The 16,881-nt window shown below is 34.7% G+C and overlaps 1 protein-coding gene across 6 annotated transcripts in view; it reads right to left on the bottom strand.

Moving 5' to 3' along the window:
- Positions 1–16,881, bottom strand: part of ATG4C (autophagy related 4C cysteine peptidase) — a 90,973-nt gene that overhangs the window by 27,806 nt on the left and 46,286 nt on the right. For all 6 annotated transcript variants that reach the window (XM_015078856.3, XM_015078857.3, XM_053214180.1 and 3 more), the window contains 6 exons: positions 14,640–14,873; positions 11,755–12,085; positions 9,707–9,777; positions 7,039–7,175; positions 1,431–1,509; positions 699–775 (listed from right to left, as the gene is read on the bottom strand). In XM_015078856.3, the coding sequence (XP_014934342.1) occupies positions 699–775; positions 1,431–1,509; positions 7,039–7,175; positions 9,707–9,777; positions 11,755–12,085; positions 14,640–14,873 (929 nt within the window). The remainder of the gene's footprint in view (positions 1–698; positions 776–1,430; positions 1,510–7,038; positions 7,176–9,706; positions 9,778–11,754; positions 12,086–14,639; positions 14,874–16,881) is intronic.

The raw sequence follows: 16,881 nt of genomic DNA, 5'->3' as shown, positions 1-16,881 counted from the left end.
ACAGAGCCTGCTTGGGATTCTCTCTCTCTCTCTCTCTCTCTCTCTCTCTCTCTCTCTCTCTGCCCCTCCCTCACTCGCACTCTCTCTGCTCTCTCAAAGTAAATAAATAAAGAAATTTTTTAATAAAATAAAATAATAAAATTAAAAAATAAAACACTGGATCACAAATGACCAACATAAGGAAAAGAATATGTTAAGAAATGAGAGCTGAAACAATTAGTAGAAACCCAACTAAGCTCTGGAGAAACTTAACTAGGGACTAAGACTTAACAATTATACATAAAATAAGTTAGCAGATAGTCACAAGTCACTTTGTTATTCTAAACCAACTCCATCATCTTTTTCTCCCCCCGCTCTGTCTTTTTTTAAAACATGCCTAACATTTTAAATTCTTGAGTAATATTCAGCTGTTTATCTACAAAATTACTTGGAGGCTTGATCATTTATTTTGGTAGGACTAAGGTACCTAACAAGTCAGAGACAAAGATAAATGAAGAAGAAAGTATGTCATAAATTAAAATTCAGCAACAAATTATTTAACCTTTGACCAGTGTATGGATTATGGTTTTATAAATCAGTAAAATATTACTAACTTGGAATTGTAATACCAGAAAAGCATAACTGTCTAACACATCTCTAAATAATTTGAGTTTGCTTCATATGGTAAGAAAATAGTACCAGCTCTTTATCCATAGTACCTCAAGAGGGAAATCCTTTATGCTGACATCTACAAAAGATTGGCAGTAATGAGGATCCATGTAAATCAAACTGTCATCTACAAGGACAAAACAGAAGACAAGTAATTCAAAAAACACCTTATTATTACACTGCTTACAATCCAATTTCTATGTAGAATAGCTGAAAAAAACCTGGGAGTAACAGCTTGCCAGACTGATATTCATTGACTGAAACATAGGTTTGCACAGGACAGATTAACTTTTGCATAATCAAATATGCTTGTATAAGCAGAATTTTTATAAAGTGATGAGACTGTCATTTAATTTTTGGTGATAAAATTACTTTCACAAACACACAATTATATTCTACAGTTTGCATATGAAAAATGTATTGCACTACTTTATCCTGACAGGAAGAACATATTGCTTGTCATTTTATCATCAAGTAGCACCACTAAAACTGGTAAAAAGTAAATATGTAAATAGCAACTGTCAGAATGTAGCAGCAATGTCTTTTCAAGTTTAGTGAAACCAATAAATTATGCCTGTTTATGCAATAACAGAAATTAAACATACATTTTACAGAATCCAATTATGTTGTGGACCAAATGACAAATGAGTGGCTATGGTAGGACTGATGAATTTATAAGGTACTCATTTTGGTCTGTTAATCATCCTGTTTCCAGTGATCCTAAATTAACTTCTGATTTTTAAAAGAAAACAATAATAAAAATGTTTTATTAAATCACTAACCTTGAAATCCAGCAAAGTAGTATGACTGTTTAGGTTTGCCACCAATAATACCCACACAATATTCAAGGCTTAAAATACCCTGTCAAAAGAAATTAATACAGATTTAGAGTCATGAGGCAAATGATAATTATTCAAAACAATCAAATTTGTATTAGCAGTATTAGTACGTATCATAGTTCCCAAATTTTTCACCACCAGTTTTATTTTTATTACATATGCCCCATATTCTAAAATCCTTTTATCTACAAACACTATTTTCCATTTTCTTTAAATCACTCAACAGTAAATCAAGTGTTCTGATCAGTGTGTCACTCAACAACATTAACAACTACTATGTACCAGATACAGAAATAAATAAGGTCACCATATAAAGGCAATACAGTTCCTACCAAAACCAAAACACTTGCCCTTTCAATTAGCTGTTGCAGCCTTATCATGATCAATATAGTATTTTCATCAAGCTTTTAAAATACTAGAAATACTCCTTAGACCTTATTACTATTTTCACTGAACTTCAAGTCTTAGAATCCCAAACTAATCAACAGCATTCATTTGACCCATTTTTATGCTATTTCATAAATTTATTAGAATAAGATAAAATGAAAACAATATAATCTAAGGCAAAAAATAATTGTTATTAAAGCCAATTTTATTTACCAATCATAAAATATCAGGGATACTGCAGTCAATTATTTAGTATGCCCCTCAGCATGTATTCTAAGTGTAAAACTCTATTTAAGCTGGGCAAAATAATCCTTTTTTTTTTTTTTTTTTTTTAGAGAGAGAAAGCAGAGGAAAGGAGGAGAGAGAGAGAGAGAAGGAGAATCTCAAGCAGGCTCCACACTTAACATGGAGCCCAATGCAGGGCTCAGTCCCACAACACTGAGATCATGACCTGAGTTAAAATCGAGTCAGATGCTCAACCAACTGAGCCACCTGAGGTGCCCCTGGGCCAAATAATTCTATACCTTTTAAAAAACATGGCCAGTGGAATCAGTTAATAAGGTCTTGTCAATATTTTAGCCTATATTATGTGTGTATGTGTGTATATCTATATCTATATCTATATATCTATATCTATATCTATATATCATGTATTCTAAACTTATAAAGGACTAATAATGATAAGATGCATATTATAAAACCCCAAAGTATTAAATAATATTTATGCTTTCCTTCTCTTAAATGACAGGATGTTTTTATATCTAGAAGATATAAAAATAAAAAGTATATGAACTGGGGTATCTGGGTAGCTCAGCTAGTTGAATGTCTGGCTTCCACTTGGGTCATGATCTCACCACTCGTGGGTTCGAGCCCTGCGTCAGGGCTGACAGCTTGGAGTCTGGAGCCTGCTTCGAATTCTGTGTCTCCCTCTCTCTCTGCCCCTCTCCTGCTCACTCTCTGTCTGTCTCTCTCTCAAAAATAAATAAACATTAAAAAAAAATTTTAATAAAAAAAATATATATGAACCAATGTTTTTTTTCCCTTTAACAAGTAATCAAACCATAAAGTATTTTTAACTTAATTATTTTCTTAAAAATATGTGATTGTTGTGGAACACCTGGGTGGCTTAGTTGGTTAAGCATCCGACTTTGGCTCAGGTCATGATCTTATGGCTGGTGAGTTTGAGCCTGGTGTCGGGCTCCGTGCGGACAGCTCAGAGCCTGGAGCCTGCTTCAGATGCTGTGTCTCTCTGTCTGTCTCCGCCCCTCCCCCAATTGTGTTCTGTGTCAAAAATAAATAAACATTAAAAAAAATGTGGTTGTTGTAAAAAAATAAAAACACACAGAATATATATTAAAAGGTAAAAATTTCCCCAAACCCTGACACTCAGAGCTTATCATTATTAATATTTCGGGAACACCTTCTTGAACTCAATCTGTGTATATTCACATAGAGATTTATGAATACAGTTCTATATATGTGGCATCACACTACACATGCTGTTAGAAGTTTGGTCAGTCATTACGTCATAAACCTCTTTTCCTATCAATAAATATAGATCTCAGTGTAAGATTTAATGGTTGTAAAATACTCTATTTTATGAAGATAGCCAAATGTGCCTTAAAATCTCCATTCTGAACATTCAAGTTGTGCCTAGGTCCTCACTGTTATAAATAACCCTCTTAGAGAAAACAACTTTGTATATTTTCAGCCATGTGAAAATTGGAAAGGAGAACTGCAACTAAGAAAGTTAAATGAAACAGAGAAGGCATATTATAGGTTAAAATTAATTTAGAGTTAACAAATACATAAGATGAAATTATAAAGAAAATAAACAATAAAGTGTTATTCTGTTTTTATTATTATTCCATGAATAGTCTATTATTCTATCGCTTTCCCCTCAAATAAAAACCCTTAGAGAGTGCCTTACTTCAACTTGAGGCAATCTGATCAGCTGACACACAATGTTTCTGACACAGAGAGCCATGAGGAAGTGAAAGTTCTAAGTCCCTCATAGCCGAGAAAAGAAAGAAAAAAGTATATAGCAAGAATCATCCATAACTCTCCTCAGCAATGATCCTAAGTAATGGAATAAAGACTCTGGTTCCTGACATCTATATTTCCTTTTCAACAGACTAGAGCAGATTTAGCAATAAACACTTAGAGGCAGATTAGGAACTAGAATGCCATTACACAGAAGAGACTGTATCTCTGGAAACCTGCAACACTTTTCAGTCCCTAAAAAAGCTTCTTCACAGCTATCTGGTGGTGAGAATTTATTGAGCTGTACCCATGAAACAATAAATAAGACTGAAGTAATCAGTCAAAAAGAAAAGTCCTAATTTGTCTTGCTGGGGAAGGAGAACATATTAGATTTTCCCATTCCAGGTCCTTTAAAAATATATATAAATAAATAAGTAAACTTCCCGAGCTAAGAGCTGATGAAGCACCACACCAAATTTCTTTCTCCTCACAGAATGTGGCAGGGGATGGTACCATCTCTGAAAGATTGGAATTACCTTGATTAATAAATTTGGAAAATAGAACTGAGGGGTGAATTTTAGAGAGTATCATGTACAATGGTTTGGCAGGAAAAAAAAATAACAACTGCTGACAAAAGAGGAGGCAGTGGAGGAAGAGGGGGAGATGGAGTGGGAGGAGTGGAATGGGGGTGGAGGAGGTAGAGAAAGAGAAAAAAGAGCAGAAGAGGAAGAAGAGGAAGATTCTTCTTCTTTTAGGACTGTCAGACACTGTATTTTTTCACTTCCAAGTGAATGCCTCTTGACAAGTTGTCATGTTGGCTTTTGACCCAACCAACCCTTAAGCAAACATAACAGCTAACATCCAGCCTACTTCACTCAGCCATCTCGGCCACTTTTTGCTGATAATTGAAAAATTAAAATGTCTCAATAGTCAGTGCTCTCTTATTTTAGTGGACTATGTATAAATTTAATTGGTAGAAGCTCAAAGAAATATTACATTTTTAAAAATCCATATTTTAGGGAAAATATACAAATAACAAAAGTTCTGGTCTGTTACCAGTTTACTGTCTGAACTTAAACTTATCATTTAACTTCAGTCTTCTCGGTTTTAAAAAGACAAATAGTTCCTAGCTGTTTTGAAGGCAAAATGAAATGTATCTGTATTAAAAGTGTTATAGAAATATGAGAGTTAACCAGTTAGTTGTTGAGCAACTCCTATATGCTGGGTTCTGAGGATCACTTTAACAGTTAACCACGGTTTTTTTCACTACAAACTCCATTGAATCATTCAATGTGATTGAATGATAAAAAATATTAATAGCACCAAGTAGCAAAGCTCGCAGCCAGATGAAATATGCCTTGAAGCCATCTGCAGCCCATTCCAACAGAAATAGGGGTTTGACCAAAGGAGTCAGTTCCAAGATTGCCTCAGTTTCTAATCTTTTCATGGCCGTGGAAAAGGCAGAGGGAATCCATCCAGTTCAGACTTGGTTACAACCTACTGAGACATGGCAACATGCCAAAAGTCCCAAAACCCTTAATAGATTTGCTAGATGAAATGGTTCATACCTTCCCACATTCTAACATTAACTCTACTAAAGAGCCCACGTGTTAGAAATTAAAACCCCGATTCTATCTAACAGATTCATATATTTTCGATATAGTATTAGTACTATTGGTAACATGTATGCCTGCAAAATTTTAATAACTATTAGGAAAAGCCAGTATACCAGCTAGAAAACTTCCATATCCCATATATTGACAACAACTGTTCTAGATTTTTAGAAGTAGCACAGTCTAAAGTGAAGACACATGTTCCACTCATACACACATGGACCCTAAGGCTTTACGTGGGGAACAAACCATTACTGAAACTTAGATTTCAAGATTACTATATACCATAACACTCCATTCAAAGAGGAATTCCGTCTCTGACCTTGAAAAGATGAGAAACTTTATTAAAACTATGAAAATAATATAAAATACTATAATTTTATCCAAAAGTAAGTATTTCAAAAGGTAAAGTTTTGGGGCACCTGGGTGGCTCAGTTGGTTAAGCATCCTACTTCAGCTCAGGTCATGACCTCACCATTCATGAGTTCCAGCCCCGCATCAGGCTCTGTGCTGACAGCTTGGAGCCTGGAGCCTGCTTCTTGGATTCTGTGTCTCCCTCTCTCTCTGCCCCTCTCCCACTTACACACTCTCTCTCTCTCAAAAATAAATAAAATATTAAAATAAATTGTTTTAAAAAGGTAAAGTTTTGTGCAAAAAGCAGAATCAGACCTATAAATACAGAGAGAAAGGAGGTAGGGGAGATGGTCAAATGGGTGAAGGGGAATGGGAGATACAGGCTTCCAGTTATGGAATGAATAAGTCACAGTCACAAAAGGCACAGCACAGGGAATAGTCAATGACAGCATTGTATGGTTGCAGAAGCAAGCTACACTTGTGGTGAGCATAGCAGAACATATAGAGAAGTTGAATCACTATGTTGGTACACCTGAAACTAATGTAACATTGTGTGTCAAGTATACTAAAAAAAAAAAAGTTTTAAATTAAAGTTTTGTGACAACTGAATGTGTTGATGCCCACAACAAAACAACATTAGATAACAATAGGTTCATTTGGAGAAAAGAGTTATATGTTCTCAAATAGAACTGATTTTTAACTGGTTAATATAAAGAAACCAAAGATGGAACCTTCCCCCATGTGATCTTTATCACTTCTGTCTATATAAAGAGTCATCCCATTTATTCACCTTATGGTGCCACAGGAAACAAATTAAGAGATAATACAGCAGTAATAGAAAACTCACTTTGTTTCAGTTGTTATCTTGAAACAATTTAATGTGGGTTTTATAAACAAAGGTACATTCTTTTAACAATCACATAGAGGGATAATGGGAACTGTAGACATATCACATATTACAATTATTGGTGCATCTGTGTCTCCTTGATTAGCTACAAAAAGATTAAAAGGCTTTTCACTTGGTCATAGAACATGATACTCTTCAAATCACATCTGATCCTGCAATACTGAAATTTAAAATCTCTAATGTCAAGCTTTACAATCTACAACTATAAAATCATCACTACCCATTTAATAGAAAAAAGATTGCAAACCTTCTGTATTTTTCAGATTAGCTAGCATTGCCTTAAAAAATTTTTAGTTCTTATTCATACCTTTACAAAATCTAAGTAGTCGGTGTTGGTTCTTTCTCCACCAAGTCTAACAGGGATTAGAATAATAACAGCTTTGTCATCTGTATTATCAGAGGCCATGGAAGTGCACTGTTTATCAATTACATCAGAACTATAAACTGAGAAAAATAATGAATATGTATTACATTTTATAAAAATGATTTTCAGAAACATTTTTACTCTAGTCCCTCCCCCCCTCATTGGCCAGTCATCTAATCTCTGATATCACCATCAAGGTCTCAATGAGTTAAAAAAATGTCTACCCTATTTATACATTTAGCAGATACTTATCAAGTAGCTACTATGGCACTAGGGCTTTACCAATGGGCAAAAGAGAAAAATCCCTGCCCTCATAGAGCATATACTCTAATATGAGGAAACAGTAAATAAGTAAAATATAAGATATGTCAGATGGTGATGGGTGCTCTGAAGAAAAACAAAGGGAGAAAAATGAACAGGAAGTGGGGGGAGTATTTAAAATAAGGTGGTTAAGGAGGGCCTTATGAAAAATATAACATTTAGATCAAGACAAAGTAAGAAACCAAGATATGCCAATACCTGGGGGAAGAGCATTCCAGGTATAGAGATCAGCCAATGCAAATGCCTTAAGGCAGAAGCATAGCCAGCATGCTCTGGGACCAAGAGGCCTGTGTCTCTGGAGGGAAGTTAGTAAGGGGTATTGTAAAAATTGCAGTTTTTACTTTGAGTGAGATGGGAAGCCACTGAAGAGTTTTTTAGAAACAGAGTGTCCTAATCTGACTTACACTTTACCAGTGTGGTTCCTGTGTTGATAACAGACTGTAGGGGTAAGGGCTGAAGCACAGAAAACAGTTAGAAAGCAACTGCAGAGGGGTGCCTGGGTGGCTCAGTTGGTTGAGTGTCCAACTTAGGCTCACATCATTATCTTGTGGTCTGTGAGCTCAAGCCCCATGTTGGGCTCAGCTCTGACAGCTCAGAGCCTGGAGTCTGCTTTGGATTCTGTGTCTCCCTCTCTCTGCCTCAATCTCTCTCTCTCTCTCTCTCTCTCTCTCTCTCTCTCTCTCTCTCAAAAATAAACAAACATTAAAAAAATAAAAAGAAAACAACTGCAGAAATCTAGCAAGAAATGATGGTGGCTCAAACAAAGGTAGTCATTGTGAAGATAGAGAATGGTCATGGGTTGGTCATATGGAGCTGATTAAAAGTGATCAGTAAATTAAAGAACTCCTTAATATGTTAAATGCAAGATGGGAAAGGGAAAAAAAGGAGTCAGGTGATTTGAATGGTTTTGGTATAAGTAAAAAGAGTAAGAGAGGTGCCATTTACAAAGACATAGACAACTATAAGAAGGGAAAAAATAGGATAATCGGTAAGTCAGTGTTAGACATGCTAAGTTTCAGCTATCTATTAGACATGGAAACAGAGAGGATAAATAGGCAGTTATGGATATAAACGCCTGGATTTGGTGAGAGGTCCTATAAATTTGGGAGTTGACAGCATATAGATGGTCCTATAAAGCCATGAGACCTGGTGAATTCAAATCTGTGTACAAAAGAGATGAGATCTAAAGGCTGAGCACAACAATTTCAGAGATCAGGGAGATAAGGAAAACCAGCAAAGGAGACTGAAGGAGTGGATACATAGACGGAAACTTGAAGAGTAGCATTCTAGAAACTCAGGAAACAAAACATTACTAGGAGGAAAAAGTGGTCAACTGTATCATATGCTGCTGACAGACTGTGTGATGTGAGGACTGAGAAGTGACCACTGGATTTAGCAAGATTAAATTATTGATGAGAGCAGCTTGGGTAGAGTGATGGGTATGACAGCCTAAATAGGATAGTTCAAGAGAAAATGGGAAGATTTCGTAGAACCAAATATAGACAAAACTTTATTTTGTTTTGTTCAACAACAAAAAAGCTTTCTTCAAACTCCCTGGTTGAAGAAAATCAAACTCTTCTGCTCTTGCACAGTTAGCTGATTAACAAATTCTGCCACTTGTGCCCCAGTTCTTCCCTTTAAATTCCAAATTTAGGTTATGAGTTATCAAATTCTGTTCAGTAGCTTCTCTATCTCCATAGTCAATCTAAACCAAAGGTACAAAAGTGCAACAATAGTTCTTTCCATGTTTTAATTCTTTCATCTTACTCTCCACAAATACTCAGTAATGGCTTCTAATTATAAACCTTTAAATTCTCTAATTTTTCTGAGGCAGCACACACATGACCATCCTTACCTCAGACTCTTCTGAACTAATATACACTCCAAGGAAATGAGTTTTTCCTTCAGAGAACAGATTGCTGGTTTCCTGAGATAGGGAGTGAGGGGAGGGTGACATGGGTAAGGGGAGGTCAAAAGGTACAAACTTCTAGCTACAAAATAAGGAAGTCATGAGAATATAATGGAGACTAAAGTTAATAATACCATGTTATATTTGAAAGTTGCTGAGAGTAGGTCTTAAAAATTTTTATCACAAGAAAAAGAATTTTGTAACTATGTATGGTGTCAGTTGTTAATTAGACTTGCTGTAGTGACCATTCCACAATATATCCAAATTTGAATCATTATGTTGTACACCTGAAGCTAATATAATATTATATGCCAATTATGTCTAAATTAAAAAGTATAATCAAATAAACAGATAAAAATTAGAATTATATACATCCCTCACCTGTACAGTCTTGTGCAACATAAATAGTTATTCCTTGTAAATCAGGATGTCTTGCTTCTTCAACTGCTTTTCTAAGAAAACAACAAGTATCATCCTTTAAAAGCCTAATATTTTCAGTTAATCACTAAAAAGTTAATATAAGGGGAAAGAAAACCATCATTTTTTTTCCTTACTTTCCTATATTTATCATTTAGTGTCTGCTTTCAAAACTATCATCTGAATGGCATCAAAAATCAGGTCAGTCTTTTCAAAGTAGAGTGTTACACTAAATTACTCAAAGGACATTAAAATAGAAGTTACCAAAGCTGTAAAAAAAAAATTCTTGGGTGTAAAGCTGTAAACCCTGCCCCCCAAAAAGGATGTCTCTCAACCACTCACCTGGCTGTATTAAACATTTTCTAACCAGAGTATTACAATATGCTTCAAGGTTTACATCATATTAACTAACATTACTGACTAGCAGTGAATTACTGTATGGCTGTCCTCTGTTACACTTTGGAAAGTTTTTTCCTTTCTTTAAATAGCATGACTTTTTCCCCCTTCATTCAAAAACTTATATAACTTGAACAAATGAATTTCCTAATTTTGAGCCTTAGAATTCTGTAAGTAAAACTGCAGATTGAAAAATATTTCGAAGTATAATATTGAAGTTCAATATAATATTGAAGTTCTCAATGGTGCACATATGAAAAAAGTCACAATAATATCTTTAAAAGGAAATTACATACATTGAAGAAACATAAAAATTTTTATTTAACTGTATCTTTATAATTTTTTAACTTCACATGCCTTATTTTGTATGTTTGTGTTAATTTAGAAGAGAGATTGGCAAACTATGGCCCTCAGACCATATACAACCTGTGGCCTGTTTTCATACAACCTGCAAGCTAAGAATGGTTTTTACAATTGTGAAGGGTTGTAAAACAAAAAAAGAAAAGAAAAATGGGCAACAGAGCCCTCATATATAGCCTGCAAAGCCTAAAATATTTACCATCAGGCCTTTTACAGAAAAAGTGTTTAATCCCTGGGGTATAGAACATATTATCTTGAAGAGTAGAAACTAAGCTCTTATGATTATGCTTTTATAAATGTCACACCAAGCAGGACTTGATATTATTATTAACAATACATTTAATAACTTTAGGCAAATACATTTCCAATTGTAAGCATCTGGCCTATAAAATATAAAAGCCTGTTAATATGCAAGAAACTTTATAATAATTTCAAATTTATATATGATTATAAATAGATTAAATTTACTATATTTGCATAAACACACTATATTTGGATAACATATTAATGATTGCACTTACAACAATAATGGGACACACAACAAATAAGCCAGTTTTCTTTTAAAAATTTAAGCAGTATCCAATAAATGGCACTAAAAAGCTGAGCTGAGGTATAGTGAAATTTGACTTTCTACTTTTTTCTAACTACTCTGAATGTCACAGACCCTTTACTTTTACTATGGTATAATTATAATATTAATAGTCCCATACATTTACAATTCACAAGAATTTGATGTGTGCAAAGAAATGCTGAAAACATCAATTTTAGCTCTTGACATTTCATTACACTATCAGTACATTACAGCCCCCAGGTTACACTATTAAAAAAAAAAAAAAACTATAATGTTATGCATGTTCCAAGGTTGAAAGAGTTGTTAGTTTTTAGAACATTCCAATAAGGTAGTCTAATGAAAACCTGGTTAGAAAGAGACCCTGGATATCTATACCTATGATACAAGAAAAAAGATATAAAGAAAAAAATTTATCATAGATAAATATAACTAGAGTTCCAATGTCTTGTTTTTTCCCTATTAGCAAATGAAAGCTCCCTTATGAACATTCTCATACAGTAAGACTTTAAAAGGTCCAATTATATATATATATATATATATATATATATATATGCATATATATACATATATACATACACACACACACACACACACACACACACACACACACACATGCTGCAAAAAATCAGTATCTCTGAGCCTAAGGACCTCTGTCATAAGATGAAAGATTTTAATGCAATTTTACCTTAAAATGTGAGCAACCACAGCTGGTCCATACCAGTCTCCAGCTTTTTTCCCAGACTTTTTTCCATATTCTATTAGTTTGTGTAAACCAAAGAGAGCCAAAGGGGAATCACCAAACCAAGAGATGATTTTCCTGTGATAAATTTCATTTCGCATTTCATGATCATCAGAGTATCTCCTGATTGTTTCCTTCTGAGAAACTGCTGGGGTTTTGAGTTCTCTTTCCCCTGAAAGTGATGCTTCAAATGATGCAGTAAATTTTTTTACAGTGTTGGAAGTCCATGATTCAGAGTCTGAATTTTCAATGTTCAAAGCATCAGGCCAGGTCCAAGCTATAGTAATTCCAAAGCAAGGTGTTCAGATCTTTTAAACAGATTTTAACAATTCTACTAAAATAAGTATGTCGCATTTAAAGTCATATAGGTTACTAAACTACACTAGTAAACTCAGAAGTAGGCAAGCTATAGAGACAAAAAATAGGTTAGTCGTTGCACATGGCAAGCAGGGTATTGGGAGTGACTACCAAAGGGTGTGAGGTTTCTTTTCAGGATGATGAAAATATCCTAAAATTAGGTTATGGTAATGGTTGCAGAACCCTGTAAACATACTAAAAACCACTGAATTGTTCATTTTAAATGAGTGAATTTATGTAGATTATATTCCAAAAATCTGCTTAAAAAACCAAAGATATTAGGGGCGCCTGGGTGGCTCAGTTGGTTAAGCATCTAACTTCAGCTCAGGTCATGATCTCATGGTTCATGAGTTCGAGCCCTGCGTCAGGCTCTGTGCTGACAGCTCAGAGCCTGAAGCCTGCTTTGGATTCTGTGTCTCCCTTTCTCTCTGGCTCTCCTCTTATGCTCTGTCTCTCTCTCTCAAGGAAGGAAGGAAGGAAGGAAGGAAGGAAGGAAGGAAGGGGAAGGAAAGAAAGGAAGGAAGGAAGATATGAGCCCAGAAAGTATGTCAAAATATTGATAATGTTTACTTTTGAGTGGTAATATTATTCTCTGGAGTTTTCTGTTGTTTCCAAAATTTCTAAAATGGGAATATATTACATATGATCAGGAAAAATTACCAAAATGAAAGAGAAAAAAATAGTAAACTCAGATACAAATAAACAACTCTGGAAAAATACTTTTCTTTCTTTTCTTTTCTTTGACAGTGCTGAAATGGAATGAAGACTCTTGTACTCCTTACCAGTACTGCTTATCAGATATCCAGTTTTGACTAACCCAAGGCACAATAAACATACTAACGTTCATGAGAGAATAACTTCAGAAAGGGGATTTTTCTTTGATCATATGTTAAAATAGAAGCCTAACCATGGAAGTTTTAGATTTCTTTCTTTCTTTCTTTTTTTTTCCTCATATAGTCCTTTCAGAATAACTCAGTCATGGGGCACCTGGGTGGCTCAGTTGGTTAAGCATCCGACTTCGGCTCAGGTCACAATCTCACGGTTTGTGAGTTCGAGCCCTGCATCAGGCTCTGTGCTGAAAGCTCGGAGCCCAGAGCCTGCTTCGGGTTCTGTGTCTCTCTTTCTCTCTGCCCCTCCCCTGCTCATGCTCTCTCTCTGTCTCTCATAAATAAATAAATGTTAAAAAAAAAAAAAAAAAGAATAACTCAGTCATTGTTTAGGGCATAACATCAATACTCTAGTAAATGAAAAGTTAACAAATGGAAGTCATTAAAGATCAAAGATTCCCCCCAAAATCAACTACATTCACTACTTCACTGTTTTTAATGACAAGACAATTCCAAGAATACATGTAATTTTTTTTTTAATTTTTTTTTTTTTAACGTTTATTTATTTTTGAGACAGAGAGAGACAGAGCATGAACGGGGGAGGGTCAGAGAGAGGGAGACACAGAATCTGAAACAGGCTCCAGGCTCTGAGCTGTCAGCACAGAGCCCGACGTGGGGCTCGAACTCACCGACCGGGAGATCTTGACCTGAGCCGAAGTCGGCCGCCCAACCGACTGAGCCACCCAGGCGCCCCAAATACGTGTAATTTTAATAAAATGAGGCACAGATTCAGAGAAATAGTCAGGACTGTGAAAAATATCCCCATTCTTGCCCTTGATTGCATACGACTACAAATAAATCATCCCAGAGAAGTTTATAAAAATTCTTTTTCCGTGTATTATCCATACCACTCTTGAATAAACATTCTCTCTAAATAATCTCATCAATAATCCCTACAGAAAGGTTACCAAATATTTGCCATGCATTACAGGGAAATTGTCTAACACTTTTAAAATATGATAACACTTAGCAATAACCATGTATGATAGCCTAAAATCATAAACTAAAATCTTCCTACAAATGTACAAAGTATAAAAAATGGACTAGTACAAATGGTAAGAAAGGTGGCACATTTTTAAAAAGATATATGTAAATTAAGTATCAGTGACATTTTTGAGACTATAATATAAGCAGGATGACCTTATTAAGAATATGCCTAATCAGTTTAACTGATTATTATCATATTTCTAAAGATAAAAATATTTTAAAGCATTATTGATATATAGAGAGAAAATAAGCCAGTTTAAATATAAGATTTAAATAATATAAAAATATCAACTATCTGCTCAAAGTCACTGTATTGACCTGCCCAAGATTTATTGAACTGGAGATAATCCATAGAGCTCAATCAAAAAGAACTAAGTAATAACAACAACAAACTCCAAAGACTACTAAAAACTTATACTTATGTATAAGTCATACCTAGCTTAGTTCAGTAAAGATGGAATATGCTAGATTAGTTACAACTTTTAGAAGAAACAAGGGAGTCAAGAAATTAACCAAAGTAAATTTTATGCAGTTTACAAGCTGGAGTCCAAATTTAAGAAGACAAACAAAAATCCCTCCAAAAACAGAGATCTGATTTACCTCTACCAAGAAAGTGTAGTATGAGTCCTTGAGCCAATAGCATCTGGCCAGTTCTTAATGTACAGCCCCAACCACAGTCTGTTGTCAAAGCCGAGCCTTCTATTTGAGGAAATTCTTCCCTGTAGGTCAGCCATATTCTTGAAATGAAATCTTTACGAAATTCTTCTACATTTCCCGCAATTACATGATCTTCTATTGTACATCCTGATCTTGCAGGTAACAGTTTATTTTCATCTACAAAATAAAAATATATAGTCTAAATATATGCAAAGAAAAATCAGTAATGATACTATGTTCCCTTACTGTCCATAAGATAGGAAGTATATTATAATTTTTCTAATACTTTTTTTTTCAATTTAAATGAAGATAAATGTTATTCTGCCTAATCAGGCTATTATGAAAACCAAATGAGAATGGATGCTGAAATGTCTTGTACACTCTAGAACTAGCTAATATAAAGTATCATCAGTAATATTGTTGTTAATAATAATACCCTATATTCTGAATATAATCAACTCTTTTATGAGGGGATAATATTAAAATACCTTTTCTTTTTGCCTCATTTGGCTCAGGATGTAGATATTAGTGCTTTCTAAAATGAGATTTGCAAATAAAATATCATGATTTGTCAATATGTAAAATGAATATAATCACATAAGCTGGTTCTTAAAATCAAATAAAATGTGCACACTGTATTTATTGCCATGAATATTTATACTCAAATTATAAAATCAAAACTAAGAAGCTAAAGAGTAAGAATATAAAATTCCTAAATATACAGTTATCCTTTCATGTTGAAATACAATTTTTAAAAACTGCTGCCACCCACATATGTCATTTTAAAAGGCCTTTTCAAATTGATTGTCTGTAATACAATTTCTATGTGAGGGGCACCTAGGTGGCTCAGTTGGTTAAGCGTCTGACTCTTGATTTCAGCTCAGGTCATGATCTCACAGTTTGTGAGATCAAGCCCCGCACTGGGATTCTCTCTCTCTTCCTCCTCTTTCTGTCCCTATCCTGTTCATGCACGCACTCTCTCTGTCTCTCTCAAAATAAATAAATAAGCTTAAAAAAAACCAAAACAGAATTTCTATGTGAAAACTACAGTTACTGTTTGCCCAATAATCTACAAAACACTAGTGCTCCAAATGAACTGACATTCCTTGATTACTCTCTCAAAATGAACTGACATTCCTTGATTACTCCTAGAGAGTATATTTAGTCATGTTTACAACCTCAACATGTAGCACACTACATAACACAAGTAAATCCTAATAAATGTTGCTTGGTTTGGGTGGGTGGACAGGTGGATAGATAAATCTGCCTAAACTCTCAATTCCAAGGAGTTCAATTTCCAATGCCCTTCTGTAGGATATTAAAGCAATTTTATCATGCTTTTTTCTTTATCCTTGCTCACCTATCCCTCTTTAAACTCATTCTGAAAAAATTACAATCACCTAAACTTCATAATACTCAGATTAATGTTGCTAAGTTGTGGCATACAGTTTCAGTGACAATAAAAAGAATGACTGACAAGCCCCCAATATCAATGAATTTCTCTCAATATTTGAGTTTGAAGTTAATTACAAATAAAAATGCATGGAAATTGAACATGGCACTACAAATATGTCCAAACTTTCTACTTTAAAGAAAAAAATTTGTTTACGTTTTTTTACTTACTTACAAAAGGAGACAGAGACCGCGGGAGCAGGGGAGGGGCAGAGAGAGAAGGAGAGAGAGAAAATCCCAAGCAGTCTCCGGCACTGCCCCCACAGAGCCCGACTAGGGGCTTAAACCCACAAACCATGAGTCTGAAATCAATAGTTAGATGGTGAACCAGCTGAACCACCTAGGTGCCCCCAAAAGTTCTACTTTAGAGACATTCAAATTTGTCTGAAATTTGACACAATAGTACATAACTCACACATCATCCTGAGGCTTGCCAAACATAATTCCTAATCTCCTACCTTGATGAAGTAATTAATTCTTTATTCTTTTAAGATCTAGTCTTGGGCCACGTGGGTGGCTCAGTGGGTTAAGCATCTGACTGTTGATTTCTACTCAGGTCATGATCTCATGGTTCATAAGATCAAACCCACATCAGGCCCTGCGCAGTCAGTGCAGAGACTGCTTAGGATTCTCTCTCCCTCTTTTTTCTGCCCTTCTCCCACATGTGTTCACTTTCTCTCTCTCTCTCAAAATAAATATTTTTAAAAACCTAGTCTCTAAAATTACTCTAAAT

This window comes from Acinonyx jubatus, chromosome C1, assembly GCF_027475565.1.
Source record: "Acinonyx jubatus isolate Ajub_Pintada_27869175 chromosome C1, VMU_Ajub_asm_v1.0, whole genome shotgun sequence".
Classification (NCBI taxonomy): domain Eukaryota; kingdom Metazoa; phylum Chordata; class Mammalia; order Carnivora; family Felidae; genus Acinonyx; species Acinonyx jubatus.
The sequence above is the reverse complement of the archived record's forward strand: the minus strand, read 5'-3'. Positions and strand labels throughout refer to the sequence as shown.